Here is a 16,254-nt window from a genome sequence, read left to right on the forward strand (position 1 = left end):
TCAACCTGAGATCTTTTGAGTTCTAAGTGGGTGCTCTGCCACTGAACTACGGCAAAGCGAGTCCATTTATAAAAGACAGTGGTAGCTTGTGTATAGTTCAGTGGCGGGTGGGATTGTCCAATTCATTCCCCCCCCCCGGAACTCCGCTCCCATTCTGTTTTTTTAAATTTTGTGCCACACATGTAAAGCTGAATGAGCACAAGTTAAATTCGCGTAAGTTCTGGGCTTACTGTAGTTGCTCCGTTGATGTACAGTGGTACCTCGGGTTACATACGCTTCAGGTTACATATGCTTCAGGTTACAGACTCCACTAACCCAGAAATAGTACCTTGGGTTAAGAACTTTGCTTCAGGATGAGAACAGAAATCGTGCTCCAGCGGCGCGGCAGCAACAGGAAGCCCCATTAGCTAATGTGGTACCTCAAGTTAAGAACAGACCTCCAGAACGAATTAAGTTCTTAACCCGAGGCACCACTGTACAGCTTCTCCTACCAAATGGGCTTCTTCCTCGGCCAACAAAGCTCTCAACTGACCACCCCACCATTAGCCACCCATAAAAGTGTTCATATTACGTGGACAGAACGTCCAAAGCTACTGTATTTTAAAGAGCAAAGAAACTGGGAATAGGAAAAGAGCCAAAGCAACCCAAATAGTAATAATAACTGTGCAAATGCAGCACTTGACAAGAAGAGTTCAGTTGCTGCTCATTCTAGAATCACAGAGCTGTAGAGCTGTAAGGGAAGCCAAGAGTCATCTAGCTCAACTGCCAGCAATGCAGGAATCACAGCTTATCACACTGCGCACTTCTGTGATACATAGTTTTTGTTTTTATCTTGTTTTTGGAACTTTTACTGGATAATAAATGTTGTAATATCATTGTTTTTCAGAGTAAACTGCTTAAGAAATCTTTACGATATTAAGCGGTAACGTCGTACCTTGGATCTCAAACGACTTGGCTCCCAAACAAATCGGCTCCCAGACGATCGAATCCTGGAAGTGAGTGTTCCAGTTTCTGAATGATCTTTGCAAACCGAACGTCCAGCATGGCTTACGCGGCTTCCGGTTGGCTGCAGCCAATCGGAAGCCATGCCTTGGTTTTCGAACAGTTCTGGGAGTCGAACGGACTCCTGGAACGCATTATATTCAAGAACCAAGGTGCGACTGCATAAAGCAGGGGTCAGCAAACTTTTTCAGCAGGGGGCCGGGTCCACTGTCCCTCAGACCTTGTGGGGGGCCGGACTATATTTTTTTTGGGGGGGAATGAATGAATTCCTATGCCCCACGAATAACCCAGAGATGCATTTTAAATAAAAGGGCTCATTCTACTCATGTAAAAACACGCTGATTCCTGGACCGTCTGCGGGCCAGATTTAGAAGGCGATTGGGCCGGATCCGGCCCCCAGGCCTTAGTTTGCCTACCCATGGTATAAAGTTTTGGTTAAGCACACTTACTCTGGAGTGTGTGAACCACCCTTAAAAGAGAAAAAAACCTCTGGACTGCCAAGTAGCACAGATGTTGACTTTATTTACATTTAAAAGTATTCATTTGCTGTACAGCGTTGTCTCCTTGTATGGCACCGGGTTGACTTTTTTTAAAAAATAAGGAGAAATAAAACGAAGCAAGGCCGAGGACGTGTCGAATGATCTGTGTGGGAAGCAGGCACCAACAACATGACGCCCCTTTCCGAGGCGTTTGGTTAAGCAGCTGTATTTGTCTGTGCTGAGAGTTCCTGGAAGGGTGGGCGGGAGGGAGGGGGTGTCATCAGTGCTCTGCCTTCAGCACGGCCATGTGTGAGCCCAGATTCTCCTGGAGATAATACAGGAGGTGCAGTTCATAGTGTTCTCCAGACTCAGGGACCCTGATGCTGTGCCTCTCTTGTGGATAGATCTAAAGAAGGGGGGGGGAAAGGAGTCAATTTTCCTTCTTTCTTGAGGTATTCACATAATCTGCTGCTTCAGACGTCTTGTAAGGCCTTTAGCTTTTTGCCCAGGCTTACCTTCGCTGTCTGAATTCTTATTTTTAATATGCTTTTATATGACTGCTTTACTGGTTTTTAGTTCTATCACTGCATTATTATTGCAGGGATATTATTGTTTTTGTGTCGTGTGTTGCTAGGTATCTTTCTGAATGTTTTTGGCCTACAACTCCCATGATCCCTAGCTAGCAGGACCAGCGGTCAGGGATGATGGGAATTGGAGTCTCAAAACATCTGGAGGGCCGAGTCTGAGGAAGGCTGGTTAAGAGGTTTACAAATGCTTCTCTAAATGCCCCCCTTTATCACATATACAGCACAACACGACAATGGCTAATAATAATAATAATTTATTTATACCCTGTCCATCTGGCTGGGTTTCCCCAGCCACTCTGGGTGGCTTCCAACAAAATATTAAAATACAGTAGTCCATCAAACAATAAAAGCTTGCCTAAACTGGGTTGCCTTCAGATGTCTTCTAAAGCCCCCCACAAAAGCATCTGACCCACTCAGCCCACCCCACCCCCTGCAAACAAAACATACTGCAACCAACCAACCAAGCTCTGGACCCTCCATTCTCTTGCAGTGCCAATAAAAATAAATATATATGTATAAATAAAGGACCTACCGATGTGATGCTGACACAAAACCCCTGCACAAAACACTATGCAACAGAACAAAATATCATTATTCCCCCCCCCCACAACCGATCTCTCTCTCCCTCTCTCCTTCTTCCCCCAAACGCACAATGTCTTTAACAATTGTGTTTCATACCAAATGTAAACGAACCGCGAGAAATTGAAAGTGGAGATGCTCTATGTACTTTCCCTTGTTGATTTGTTGGTTTTACTACACAATAAAATCTTTAATAAAAACTTTAAAAGAAAAAAAAAGCTTTTATAGAGGAAGAAGCAGGAATCCTCAAACTTTCTGGGCCCGGGGGGCACATTTGGAAATTGCTCTTGGCACCTCAAAGCAACCATTTCAAGAGAAGAAAAACTGGCAACGCTCGCAATTAGCACTGGTAAAAAATAAATAAATACTAAACGAAATATAGCCAAGGGAATTAAACCAAAAGACACATTTTGGGTGAATTGGCATCCTTTTCTTACATACAGTGCTAAAGAGGAAAATCCTTTTCCATGATATTCCTTTTTTGTTTTGTTACTGTGATTGCATGTGGTAACTGGAACTACCACATAACTAAAAACAAAACAACTTAAGAGATCTAAGCAAGGATGTAATGTAACCTCACGTATTCAGAAAGTCCAGAAGGGTAAGCTTTGTTCTAATGCTATGGTTGCTATTTTGTAATTTAAGAAGATAAAGTTTTTGTTTTTATTTTTTTTGCAATGCTCAGAACCATAACAAAACAAGTAAAACACCTACACACCCCTCAAAAAGCCCAATAAAGCACAGACAACAAGAAGAAGTAGGCACCCACCCCAACCAAATTTGATAAAAAAATTAAAAAACTAGGAGGGCCAGGAGCAGTTGGTGGGCAGCAGAAACAATGGTTAAGAGCAGGGGTCAGCAAACTTTTTCAGCAGGGGTCTGGTCCACTGTCCCTCAGACCTTGTGGGGGGCCAGACTATATTTTGGGGTGGGGAATGATGCAAGAGCACCATGAGCCCCGGTGGCTGCTTACCTGTGTCTTGCGAGTGGCAAGGGCTGGCGGAGGGACGGCGCGCGAAAGGGCTCCGGAGAGGGGCTGCTTAAAATGGCAGCCGCTCAATTGCTGCTGCTGGCACCAACAAAGCCCAGCCCCCTTCCTCCTCTAGGCAGGGCGGGGAGAAGCCAGGAGGAGGGAGGGAGGGAGGAGCCGCCGCCGCCACCATGGGAAGGAGAGGGAAAGAACGTGTGTGCTGGCGATCCACACGGCGATTCCCAGACCGTCTGCGGGCTGGATCCAGAAGGCAATTGGGTCTGATCCAGCCCGTGGGCCTTAGTTTGCCTACCCATGGTTAAGAGGTTCGGAGAAGGCCAGGATATGAAGCCTTTGTGGATATGAAGCTTATCCTAGCTCTAACCACGGCTCTAACCACGGTTTCTCAGTTGGGACAAAACGGTAAACTATAGTTAATGGAAGACTCCCTGGTTTGTTTGCTGTACTGTGAAGGAGATGTGTATGTGACCAAAAGGCATGTTTGTATCTGACTGGGGCTGATGGGAGTTGTAGTCCAAAATGGGTGGGAGGGCACCAGGTTGGTGAAGGCTGTTCTAGAGCATCTTACCTGTAGATCATAAGGCTTCGCAGCCCGGACCAGAAAACTAAGCAAAATGCTGGTATGTGCAAAATGAACATTTTCATCGAGGAATCCATGCAACAGTAACAACCGGTTGGGTCTGAAAGGACAAGGGGAGAAACAGTAAGCAAAGCTTCAGATCGTTTGAATTAGAATTTCTTCGAATCCTGGTATCGTCTGAAGATACCTATGTAGCTAACACCGGAAGGGGAGCGTGAAATAACAGACCCCCAGGGTTGGAATTTCCCCCACTGCTTTATTTTCCTGACAGTCCATTATAATCATTCAGAAATAGAGAGAGGTTCATAAAACCAATTAGTAACAAAATGCACAAACACAATTCATACTGGGCAACAGAAACCTGGATGTGAAAATCAGAGTGGCAATTCTTTTTTCAGCTGACTATCCCAAGGAAGTGACACAGAAAGACCTTTAGGCCTGCTAAATGGGTTGTGTTAACTTTTTCCAGTGTTTTTTCGTTCATCCCTCCAGTTAAAATCTAAATAATGCAAGGGAAGCTTTAAGCTGACATGTTTGGGATTCCTTTTTTAAAAAAGAAAAGGTTTTTTTATAGAGTTTATAAACAGAAATACAAAACAATCTCAAATATCCTTTTTGTCCAACATTACTCTAAGTAAAATAAAAACATAACAAAAAAAGAGATAAGAAGAGATAGAAAAGAACTTTCAAGAGGACATAGAAAACATACAATTCAGAGATTAAAGAACTTCCCATTCTTAGTCTGTCCACTATACATAAACAATAATCACTTCATCCATGTTTAGGGTTCCAACAAAATAAGTTCCAAACAAAGTTTTGAATTAGCTAGGTCATCTAAACCATGTGAATATCACAATCCTATCGATGGCTGCTTATATGTCCTATTAAGTTCAATGGAACTTACTCCCAGGGAAACACATATAGGAGGGATGGGGAACTTGTGGCCTTCCAGTTGCTGCACTCCAACTCCCAATTGCTCCTGCAGCCAGCATGACCAATGGTCAGGGATGTTGGGGAACCGTAACAACTATAGAACCACAGGCCAGCCACCCCCAGCACAGAAGATCACAGCTGAAATGCACTTAAACTGATTTCCCCCTTGTAATAAAACGATTTAACTACTTTCGGATATTGGGCTAACGGTTCCCATATCTACAGAATATGCCACTTTTTGGCACACATGCCACGAATAAAATATGGGGTAAACCTCTGTGAAGCAAATCAAATCAAAAGCAAATCAAAACAACTGTGTGAAATCAGATCTCTCATTGATTTAGGACAGCATAAATGTGTTCTAAGTTTTCTGGGAAACCCACATCGCTGATCCCAAAGCTCCAAAACAATACAGTGGTACCTCGGTTACATACGCTTCAGGTTACACACTCCGCTAACCCAGAAATAGTGCTTCAGGTTAAGAACTTTGCTTCAGGATAAGAACAGAAATCAGGTTCTGGCGGCGCGGCGGCAGCAGGAGGCCCCATTAGCTAAAGTGGTGCTTCAGGTCAAGAACAGTTTCAGGTTAAGAACAGACCTCCGGAACGAATTACGTACTTAACCCAAGGTACCACTGTACACTTCCTTCAGCCTCCCATCTCTCCATTCACCGTCCCGGAAGATTTAAACACAGAATTTAAACCCCAGGCCAATAAGAAAAGGTGGGGACGGATGGCAGAATACCAGCCTAAGTCAGAAGAAGCAGACGGTGTATGTGTCTGTATGGAGGAGCTGACAGGCCCACTCTAGGATAGAAGACACAATCTTCCCTCTCAAGCCCTGTTAACAACAACTGTGGCTGATCTACAGCCAGCCACTAGGGTGGTATGTCTAATTAATGCACTTAATTAGCACTGGGGCTAATTGCGTGATTTGAGGCAGGGGGGAGGTCCGCCTGCAATTTCTTGAGGCAAAAGTTAATACTTTAATGACAACAAGGCTAGAAAAGCAGATTACTCGTAATGGGCCGTGATTATGTAAATGCCCATTCAAGTTTATTAAGTGGTTCTTTACTACCACGCAACCGTTTAAGCATTTAATTAGGCAAGAAACAGCAGTGTTAGGTCGGAATTTAGCACAGCTGGGGGTGAGGGGGGGCAGGAGCACACTTACTCTGAAGGAAACTTATCCGCTTGCATAGCTACAGAGCCGAGGTAATAGCCCTGTTCGTTATTATCTGGGTGACCCATGTAGCGCTCGGTGTACCCCGTATCGTAGAAGAGCCACAGGGTGACTGGGGCACCAGCAATGGCGACCTATGGGGAAGAAGACGGTCAGTGTTGTCTTATTCTCATTAATGCATTTATTTCCTAAAATGTACATATATATAACATTGGATTGTTGGGGGGCGGAATGTGAAAGCAGTTTGCAAAAAAGAATGAAACAATGAAATTAACAGTAAAAAGAAAAAGTTGAAAACCCCAATGGTAGCTATTGAGGAATGTGACTTTTTCTTTTTTTAATATAATTTTTATTAATTTTTCTGTTTTACAATTTCAAATAGACATTTTACATCCTTAAGATATCAATGACTTCCTTTCTTCTCTTTCCATGGTTCATTTGACATGTCTTGTTGTTGTTGTTTAGTCGTGTCCGACTCTTCGTGACCCCATGGACCAGAGCACGCCAGGCACTCCTGTCTTCCACTGCCTCCCGCAGTTTGGTCAAACTCATGCTGGTAGCTTTGAGAACACTGTCCAACCATCTCGTCCTCTGTCGCCCCCTTCTCCTTGTGCCCTCCATCTTTCCCAACATCAGGGTCTTTTCCAGGGAGTATTCTATTCTCATGAGGTGGCCAAAGTATTGGAGCCTCAGCTTCAGGATCTGTCCTTCCATTGAGCACTCAGGGCTGATTTCCTTAAGAATGGAGAGGTTTGATCTTCTTGCAGTCCATGGGAGTCTCAAAAGTCTCCTCCAGCACCATAATTCAAAAGCATCAATATCTTATATCCCTGCATATTTTACAAAAACTATGCCAATCGGTTTTCCGTTATTGCATCCATCAAAACTTGTTGAATTTATCTTAATGCTGCCAGCGTTTTCAGCCGTACACAATTGTTTTCCATATATTCAATAAACGGTTTCCAATCTTCTCTAAACTTTATGTTCTTCTTGTTCTCTTATTCTACATGTTAAGTCTGTGAGTTGTGCATATTCTGTCAATTTAAGTTGCCATTCTTCTTTGGTTGTGACCTTTCTCGTTTTCCATTTTGGGGCTAACAAAACACGGGCTGCAGTTGCTGCATACATAAATAACCTTTTCTGTAATGTGACCTTCTTCCCTTGACATATAGCTTATGTCTCCCTTCCACAATTGATGCCACTGATGGCAGCTGTCTGTGTGTGAATTTGTGGCCACACGGAAATCAAATTGACTTTTATCAGAAAAAATAAACTCAGGATATGACTTGACTCTTTAAAAAGGGGGGAGGGAGGTGCAACCACTCTGAAGGCCCTACTGCAGGGGTCAGCAAACTTTTTCAGCAGGGGGCCGGTCCACTGTCTCTCAGGCCTTGTGGGGGGCCGGACTATATTGGGGGGGGATGAACAAATTCCTATGCCCCACAAATAACCCAGAGATGCATTTTAAATAAAAGCACACACTAAGGTAAAGGTAAAGGGACCCCTGACCATTAGGTCCAGTCGTGACCGACTCTGGGGTTGCAGCGCTCATCTCGCTTTATTGGCCGAGGGAGCTGGCGTACAGCTTCCGGGTCATGTGGCCAGCATGACAAAGCCACTTCTGGCGAACCAGAGCAGTGCACGGAAATGCCGTTTACCTTCCCACCAGAGCGGTACCTATTTATCTACTTGCACTTTGACGTGCTTTCGAATTGCTAGGTTGGCAGGAGCAGGGACCAAGCAATGGGAGCTCACCCCATCGCGGGGATTTGAACCGCCGACCTTCTGATCGGCAAATCCTAGGCTCTGTGGTTCAACCCACAGCGCCACCCGCATCCCTTAAAGCACACATTAAAAAGGTAAAGGTAAAGGTACCCCTGCCTGTACGGGCCAGTCGTGTCCGACTCTAGGGTTGTGTGCCCATCTCACTTAAGAGGCCAGGGGCCAGCGCTGTACGGAGACACTTCCGGGTCACGTGGCCAGCAGGACTAAGCTGCTCTGGCGAGCCAGCACCAGCGCAGCACACGGAAACGCCGTTTACCTTCCCGCTATAAAGCGGTACCTATTTATCTACTTGCACTTAAAGGTGCTTTCGGACTGCTAGGTGGGCAGGAGCTGGGACCGATAGACGGGAGCTCACCCCGCCGCGGGGATTCGAACCACCGACCATGCGATCGGCAAGTCCTAGGCACTGATGTTTTACCCACAGCGCCACCCGCGTCCCAAAAGCACACATTATACTCATGTAAAAACACGCTGATTCCCAGACTGCAGGCCGGATTTAGAAGGCGACTGGGCCGGATCTGGCCCCTGGGCCTTAGTTTGTCTACCCATGCCCTATTGCGACATTGTACAGAATGGACCAGCTGATGAGATGGTATCTGTTGGAGCCAATGGGCTGGGTATATAAAAGACCACCTTTCAAGTTATTCAGTTCCAAGTCCTATGCATCTTTATACAGTGGTACCAATACCTTTTGGTCACCATGGGCAGAGATGACCAACTTTTTTATTTTTTGAGGCAGGCACTCGTCTTCTCCTGACTGGGGGCTGAAAGTGAATTTTTCCATACAAACTTGACCCCTTCCAAATGGGATTCTTTGGGGGAAGGACTATAGGTCAAGAAGGGTTGATCACCTGCAGAAGGTCCCAGGTTCAATCCCTGGCAGCATCTCCAGGTAGGGCTGGGAAAGACTCCCTGCATGAAACCCTGGAGAGCTGCTGCCAGTCAGTGTTGGCAATACTGAACTAGATGGACCAACGGGTCTGGCTCGGCATAAAGCGTCTTCTTATGTGTTATATTTACAGATGGCACAATCAATCCTAACAAGACGTGTGCACTGTCAAATGAACAGGACATCTTGCAAAAGATGGAAATGGAAACACGCAACACAAACACACAGCCAGCTGTCTTGTTGCAAATTATCCTACCTTGAAGATCTCTGGCTTCTGCAACAAGGCCATAAGGGAGAGGTATCCCCCGTAGGACCAGCCATGAATGCCAACCCGGTCCAAGTCGATGAATTCGTATCGGGAAGCCAAGTACTGCAAACCTTCCACTTGGTCACTTATTTCAATTTGTCCCTGTTGGAAGAAACCATCCCCCACCCCCAAAAAATAATATTAGGCTTGGAAAAATAATGGCGTCATGGACAATGGGGAGGGGGAAGTGCACAGGGAAGGGTTAACCTTACACTCCCTAGCTGTTACCCCCCCCCAAAAAAAAATCAGAATTAGGCTTGGGGGGGAAAGCCTTCTATGACCTCCTATGCAATGCTTTTTCTGAACCTAAATGCAACTGGGAAAGGAGGGATGAGGCCTCTAAGGCGGAATTCTATGAGATTATCTCATCTCTTAATAAAAACACAAGGTCGCAGCACGCAGACCCGAGTCAGGACTTCTGTACCCATTGAGCAACTTACCATCTTATATTTAAAGGCACCTTCAAACTTCAGACCGCGGTGGCAAGATCCCCTGTTGTCAATCACCACCACAACATAACCAAGGGACGCTAGGGTGTTCAGGCGGAAGTATTTGACCCCTTTAAACCGGTTGTTCACAAGTTGCACCTGGAAGGAAGCGCAGATTAAACTTCTACATTGCACACACAGGGGCTGATTAAAAACAACATTTTTTTTTATTAACAGCTTCCAAGAACAATGTTATCAACTGACCTGGGGGCCCCCATATATGAAGAGTACTGTGGGGTACTTCTTCCCGAGTTGTAGGTTGTGGGGCTTGTAGATCATCCCATAAAGCAAAAACCCTGAGGAGCTCTCGAAAGAGAAGATCTCGGGTGGAACGTAATCAGGGAGAGGCCCTGCAAGGATGCAAGCACAGCTGTCGTTTGCGTTCGGCATGGCAGAGCGGAGTTGGCCATTGTATCCCAACGCTGAACATCCACAGGTTCCCAAACCCTTCAGTCCAACCCATCTCAATAACCTCAATAGCCTCAAATTTAAAGCAAGACGTATTTAGGAACAGCTTCAGATAGGTGTATGTGGGTGTGGGTGTCCCTACTGGCATCTAGAATGTCACCAGTACTAGCCAATAGGTGCTTTACCTGAAACAGTTATAAAAATAAGCAGTCTTGAGTGCTGTACAGTACTACCTTGGAACTCAAACGGAATCTGTTCTGGAAGTCTGTTCGACTTCCAAAACGTTCGGAAACCCAAGTACAGCTTCTGATTGGCTGCAAGAAGCTCCTGCAGCCAGTTGGAAGCTGCGGAAGCCCTGTTGGACGTTCGGCTTTCAAAGAACGTTCGCAAACCGGAACAGTCACTTCCAGGTTTGTGGTGTTCGGGAGCCAAAACGTTTGACTTGCAAGGTGTTCAGGATCCAAGGTATGACTGTATTTCCCATGACAAAGCCTAGAAGGTTTCTGCCCTCTGCTACAAAACTGTACTGCTATCCACTGCTTCCTTTATTTTATTTTTTTTTTTAATAATAATAATAATAATAATAATAATAATAATAATAATAATTTATTATCTGTAGCCCGCCCATCTGGCTGGGTTTCCCCAGCCACTCTGGGCAGCTTCCAACAAAGATAAAAATACATCAAATTGTCACATATTAAAAACTTCCCAGAACAGGAAATGTTTTCTAAATGTCAGGTAGTTGTTTATCTCTTTGACATCTGATGGGAGGGTGTTCCACAGGGCAGGCGCCACTACCAAGAAGGCCCTCTGCCTGGTTCCCTGTAGCTTTGCTTCTTGCAATGAGGGAATCGCCAGAAGGCCCTTGGCACTGGACCTCAGCGTCCAGGCAGAATGATGGGGGTGGAGACGCTCCTTCAGGTATACTGGGCGGAGGCCGTTTAGGTTTAAGTCTGTACACCCCTGCATAAAATCAGATTCTGACTGCACAACCACAATCCTTACACCAGAAGAGTTTGGATTTGATATCCGCTTTATCACTACCCGAAGGAGTCTCAAAGCGGCTAACATTCTCCTTTCCCTTCCTCCCCCACAACAAACACTCTGTGAGGTGAGTGAGGCTGAGAGACTTCAGAGAAGTGTGACTGGCCCAAGGTCACCCAGCAGCTGCATGTGGAGGAGCAGAGATGCGAACCTGGTTCCCCAGATTACGACTCTACTGCTCTTAACCACTACACCACACTGGTTCTCACCAGGAAAGGGGGAACCCCAGTCACATGGGCCAGAAGTGGCCCTCCAAGCCTCATAGCCCTCAGGAGCCTCCCTAGGCCACCCTCCTCTCTCCAGAAAACCAGTCCTGCATGGCACCCTCCTCAAATGCTTTTGCCTGGCCTGGAATGTGGAGGTGTGTGTGTGTGTGTGTGTGGAGAAACCTCTGACTCTGGCTTGGCCTACCATACAGAGGCCATAGTTGCATCTGTTGCTCTGCACACCAGGGCCATGTGGCCCGCTGAAGGCTGCCCATGAGGGAATATGGCCATTGAGATGGAAAAGGTTCCCCATCTCCACCTCACAGAGTCCTACCAGTTTTCAACTGGCTTCCTCCATATGGGATGCAGGTGGCGCTGTGGGTTAAAACACAGAGCCTAAGACTTGCCGATCAGAAGGTCGGCGGTTCGAATCCCCGTGACGGGGTGAGCCCCTGTTGCTCGGTCCCTGCTCCTGCACCGCAACCCCAGAGCCGGTCACAACTGGACCTAATGGTCAGGGGTCCGTTTAACTGGCTTCCTCCTGGGGGAAGTACTGAAAAATTCCTTCAGGATGCTTTGTAAGAATTGCTTCACACGTGAAACGAACCGACAAATAAAGGAAGAGGATGCATGAGGGCAAGGATGAAACAAGGCTCAGGGACAGATGTCCTTTCACATTCTTAAAAGCCTGGCGCCATATCTGAAATACCTGCGGAATCTAAAATGGTAGCCCAGAATTCCTTGGACCTGTTGGAAATGTCATCTTCGAGGCCGGTCAGCTTGTAGAGAGACACCTCGTGCGGGTTCCTCTGGTTGCTGAATTTACAAATCACCATGTCGCAGTTCTAGAGGGCAGGAGGAGAAATAAGTGACCCCCAGGCAATTTCCCTCAAGGTTTATGCTGCCATTACAAGGTGCTTTATACCATTTCCCTGTTAGTTTCCATTTTATATTTGAGCTTTCACCCAACGTAAAAGCCATCTCCAGAAATGTTGTGGAATCTCGTAGACGTTTAGTGCTCATGCCTGTGTTAATTGGTTCCAGAAATAATCAGTTTGCAAACCAATTAACCCATAAAATTGCAGGAGTAAAGTGATGAAATTCGGGGTTGTGCATCAGCGCACAGTTCCTTCCTGCTTTCTTCATGTAGGAACTCAGCACAGAACAAAACCACAGCGAAGGAGGTGAAATACCTGACTGACGCAGCAGGCGTAGGAGAAACCAGCTTCTGTCAGCCGCTTGATCTCCCCGGGGTTCTCGTAGTTAACAACATACAAGTGATGTTCCAAGGGGGAATCCTTTGTACCTTCAAAATATACCAGTTTTTTAGCTTCATCCACCCGGATCTGATAAAACAAACAAACACACACACACAAAAAACACAGAAGTGACCCAAGTTTGTACCATCAACAATTCCCAGGTTGGATTTAGTTCTAAGTTCATTTCAACTGCCTATGTGGAAAGCTAATTTAAAACCCAGGTATACCTAAAGGAAGAAGTTACACCCCACTGCAGCCTCCTGGCTCAGGAAAAAAGCTCTCAGGTGAATCTTGATGCTGGCCAGAGAATGAAGCGGTAGGACAGACTATACCACTCACTGCAGGGCACATACCACTTCCGACTGCAAATCCCTGCAAACTGAAGACTAGCACATCAGGAACAAGGGGCCTATGTCAGCACAAAATATGCCAACTACCGTATTTTTCGCCCCATAGGACGCACCGGCCCATAGGACGCACCTAGTTTTTTTGGGGGGGGGGGATAAAGAAAAAAATATTATTTCCCCCCCCCAAGCGTGGGGCTGGGGCGGGGGAAGCCTGAGATTCTCCCCGCCACCAGCCCCACAAGCTCCGGGGACAAGCTCCCCCGACCTGGTTTGAAGGCTCCGCCTCCCCGCTGTTCCCCGGAGCTTGTGGGGCTGGCGGCGGGGAGAAGCACGCTTCTCCCCACCGCCAGCCTTCAGACCAGGTCAGGGAACTGAAGCCCGGGGCGCGCTGTGCAGCGCGCCCCAGGCTTCCAGATGCAGGCTGCTATCCGCAAGCCTAGGGAGCCCAATAGGAACTCCCGCGGGCTCCCAAGGCTTGCCGAGAGCTTCCTGAAGCCTGGAGAGCGAGAGGGGTCGGTGCACACCGACGCCTCTCGCTCTCCAGGCTTCGGCGAAAGCCTGCATTCACCCCATAGGACACACACACATTTCCCCTTCATTTTTGGAGGGGGAAAAGTGCGTCCTATAGGGCGAATGCAGGCTTTCGCTGAAGCCTGGAGAGCGAGAGGCGTCGGTGCGCACGTTCGATTTCAACTAGCGGGGAACATTCAAAAGATGTGTACCCCTCCCTGGATGAATACTGAGACCCGCATTGCCAACTTTCTTTTTTTAAAGAGGCTTCTAGCATCTGCAGAACCTGAGATATGAAGGAAAACACACAAAGGCTATTCTCGTTTTCTGTTTTTGTGGGAAATGAACCTACTTCCCTCCCTTTCGATGTCTTGTTTGCTCCCACCCTCAGAAATATCCCTTTGGACACCAATGCCCCTGCTCTGGGGAGGAGTGGGAATTCCGACAGCTGCAATGCCTGTTTTCCCTCCATTACACAACTTCAATTGCATGATTTTTTTCACTTTGGATTTCTACGGGCGTGTGCCTAACAGGACGTGAAAACAGGGGCTGTGTACAGATTCCAGAGCCTGTAGTGGGGTTGCATAACCCCTGTGGCTGCTTCTTCATGCCCAGTTACTTTGTAGGGGCCACAGATCCATGGAACCAAGCTGCAAGATGGCGTTTCGCAGGTAGGAACGCCGCTCTCTTGTTTGTTACTGGAGAGATCTGCTGTGCAGCTAACTCGGAGGAGGGCTTTTAGTGTGGCTGCCCCTGTTCTGTGTAATAGCTGCCAAGTCAAGATATGACAGGCACCAATTTTCTGCAGTTTCTGGAAACAACTGAAGACATTTCTCTGCCAACAAGCCTTCCTAACATGACAAATTGGTCGCTGCCATCGGCGTCCACATTACATTGCGGTTTTACATAAGATACGCATGTGGAACGTGGTCAATAAATGACAAAGGCAACAATGAACCGAAACGATAATTCCACACAAATCCCTGACTGTTCTGTTTTTCACTGAGGTTGCATTAAAGTTTCCCCCCTTGATCAGACTGGCTTGATGCTCAACCCATGTTTCAGCTCATGCTTTTTGGGGGTGGGAAGAGGTCAAGAACATACTTAAAAATCCCGAATGCATTTGCCAGATTAAAAATAAAATAAAATTGAAGGGTCTTACATTGGACCCGTGTCGGCCAAGAACTTCCCACTCCCCACTGGTAATTGGCACCTCTTCTTTGATGGGACACAGGAAATCACCTGCAAAAACCAAGATCAAAATTATCGGAATGTCTGCGCGGTGGCAGGGGCTGATGGGAGCTGTAGTCCAATGGCAGGCGAAGGCTGTGACCCCACACACTTCTGAGGGCGACGGAACAACCCAGAGGGCCTCCTCTGCTGATCTTGACATGCAAGAAGGCTGGTAAGGAATCATAGAATTGCAGAGTTGGCAGGGACCCCAAGGTTCCTCTAATCCAACTCCCTGCAAGGGAAATCTGGGCTTTACAAGCTGAGGTTTGGATCCTTGCCTGCCCAGCACAAGGCAAGCCAGCCAGTTTCGGCTGTCAAGTTCTCCAGTCTAGATTACAGAGAGAAAATGCAAATTGTTGCTTCGTTTGCACACTGTATTCCACAAACATTGGGTACACTGTATTCCACAAACGTTGGGTCTAGACAAAGCAAAGCACCTGCACTTTCCATATCTTTCCTCTTGGGCTACTGAGATTCCTTACAACACTTCAAACTCATCTTCAGAATCATAAGGACTAGCAGCTTAATTTTTTTATTTTAAAGTGGGGCACAAGCTGACTTGCGGAAGTGCAGGGTGCTTACAGCCCCAATCCAAGCCTAACGGGCCACTGCAATGCTGGGATGCCAACCTGAAAGAAATCTCCTAAGAAAATGAATTCCCTCAACCACCTAATGCAGTTTATTCTATTTCATTTGAACTTAGGAGCAAAAAATGGCCAAAGCTGGTTACTTGGAGCAGGGAGTCCTCCACTTGAGCGCTTGTACCGGCTCTCCTTTAAAATGGTTGTGATTCTGTACAGGTGGCGGAACCCCGTTTTGCACTCGGAGGCAAAGATGAACTCTATCTCATCCTCACTGGTTTGGGGGAAAACGTGGAAGATATCGTGGACCTGTTGGAACACAGGAGGGTTGGGAGTTGAACCGAAGATTGGAGATTGGGCCCGTTCGCACGCAACTGTAAACTGAGGTTTAATATTATGCAGACAAGCCTAGTCAATGCAGAGCAAAGCGTCTGCCTCCCACACGCCTTTCTTTCTTCTTCCACAGCAGTCATGGCAGAGTCTTTTTTCACTTTTAAGGAACGCCAGCTTTGCCTGCTTTATGTTTGAACCAGGAATCTTGGTTTAAAAATAAATAATTTTTTTTAATTTATACCCCGCCCTTCCCGGTTCAAAAAACCGGGCTCAGGATGGCTAACAACGAATGTAAAACACTTAATTGATGCAACAAAAAACAGCATAAAATACAGCATAAAATGTGAATAACAATAAATTCAGAATTCAAAAATCAATTTAGGGGGGAAATCCATCCAATAAACATTAGATGATCACCAGGGCTAGCTGGCTAAATTAGGCCAGCGAGGAGACCAGGGAAGAATTAGCTTAAAACACAAGATCTGTTTAGTTAAGGTTTGTAGGTGGCTTGCTGTGAAACTTATCCGTTTG

General features: G+C 46.5%; 1 protein-coding gene across 3 annotated transcripts in view; it reads right to left on the minus strand.

Annotated features, from left to right (window-relative positions):
* Positions 1-1,504: 1,504 nt before the first annotated feature.
* Positions 1,505-16,254, minus strand: part of DPP8 (dipeptidyl peptidase 8) — a 29,891-nt gene continuing 15,141 nt past the window's right edge. For all 3 annotated transcript variants that reach the window (XM_053364605.1, XM_053364604.1, XM_053364606.1), the window contains 10 exons: positions 15,540-15,699; positions 14,739-14,818; positions 12,654-12,806; positions 12,170-12,305; positions 10,007-10,152; positions 9,755-9,901; positions 9,264-9,416; positions 6,325-6,467; positions 4,207-4,318; positions 1,505-1,887 (listed from right to left, as the gene is read on the minus strand). In XM_053364605.1, the coding sequence (XP_053220580.1) occupies positions 1,762-1,887; positions 4,207-4,318; positions 6,325-6,467; positions 9,264-9,416; positions 9,755-9,901; positions 10,007-10,152; positions 12,170-12,305; positions 12,654-12,806; positions 14,739-14,818; positions 15,540-15,699 (1,356 nt within the window). In that variant the 3' untranslated portion in view covers positions 1,505-1,761. The remainder of the gene's footprint in view (positions 1,888-4,206; positions 4,319-6,324; positions 6,468-9,263; positions 9,417-9,754; positions 9,902-10,006; positions 10,153-12,169; positions 12,306-12,653; positions 12,807-14,738; positions 14,819-15,539; positions 15,700-16,254) is intronic.

The sequence above is a fragment of the Podarcis raffonei genome, chromosome 14 (assembly GCF_027172205.1).
Source record: "Podarcis raffonei isolate rPodRaf1 chromosome 14, rPodRaf1.pri, whole genome shotgun sequence".
Classification (NCBI taxonomy): domain Eukaryota; kingdom Metazoa; phylum Chordata; class Lepidosauria; order Squamata; family Lacertidae; genus Podarcis; species Podarcis raffonei.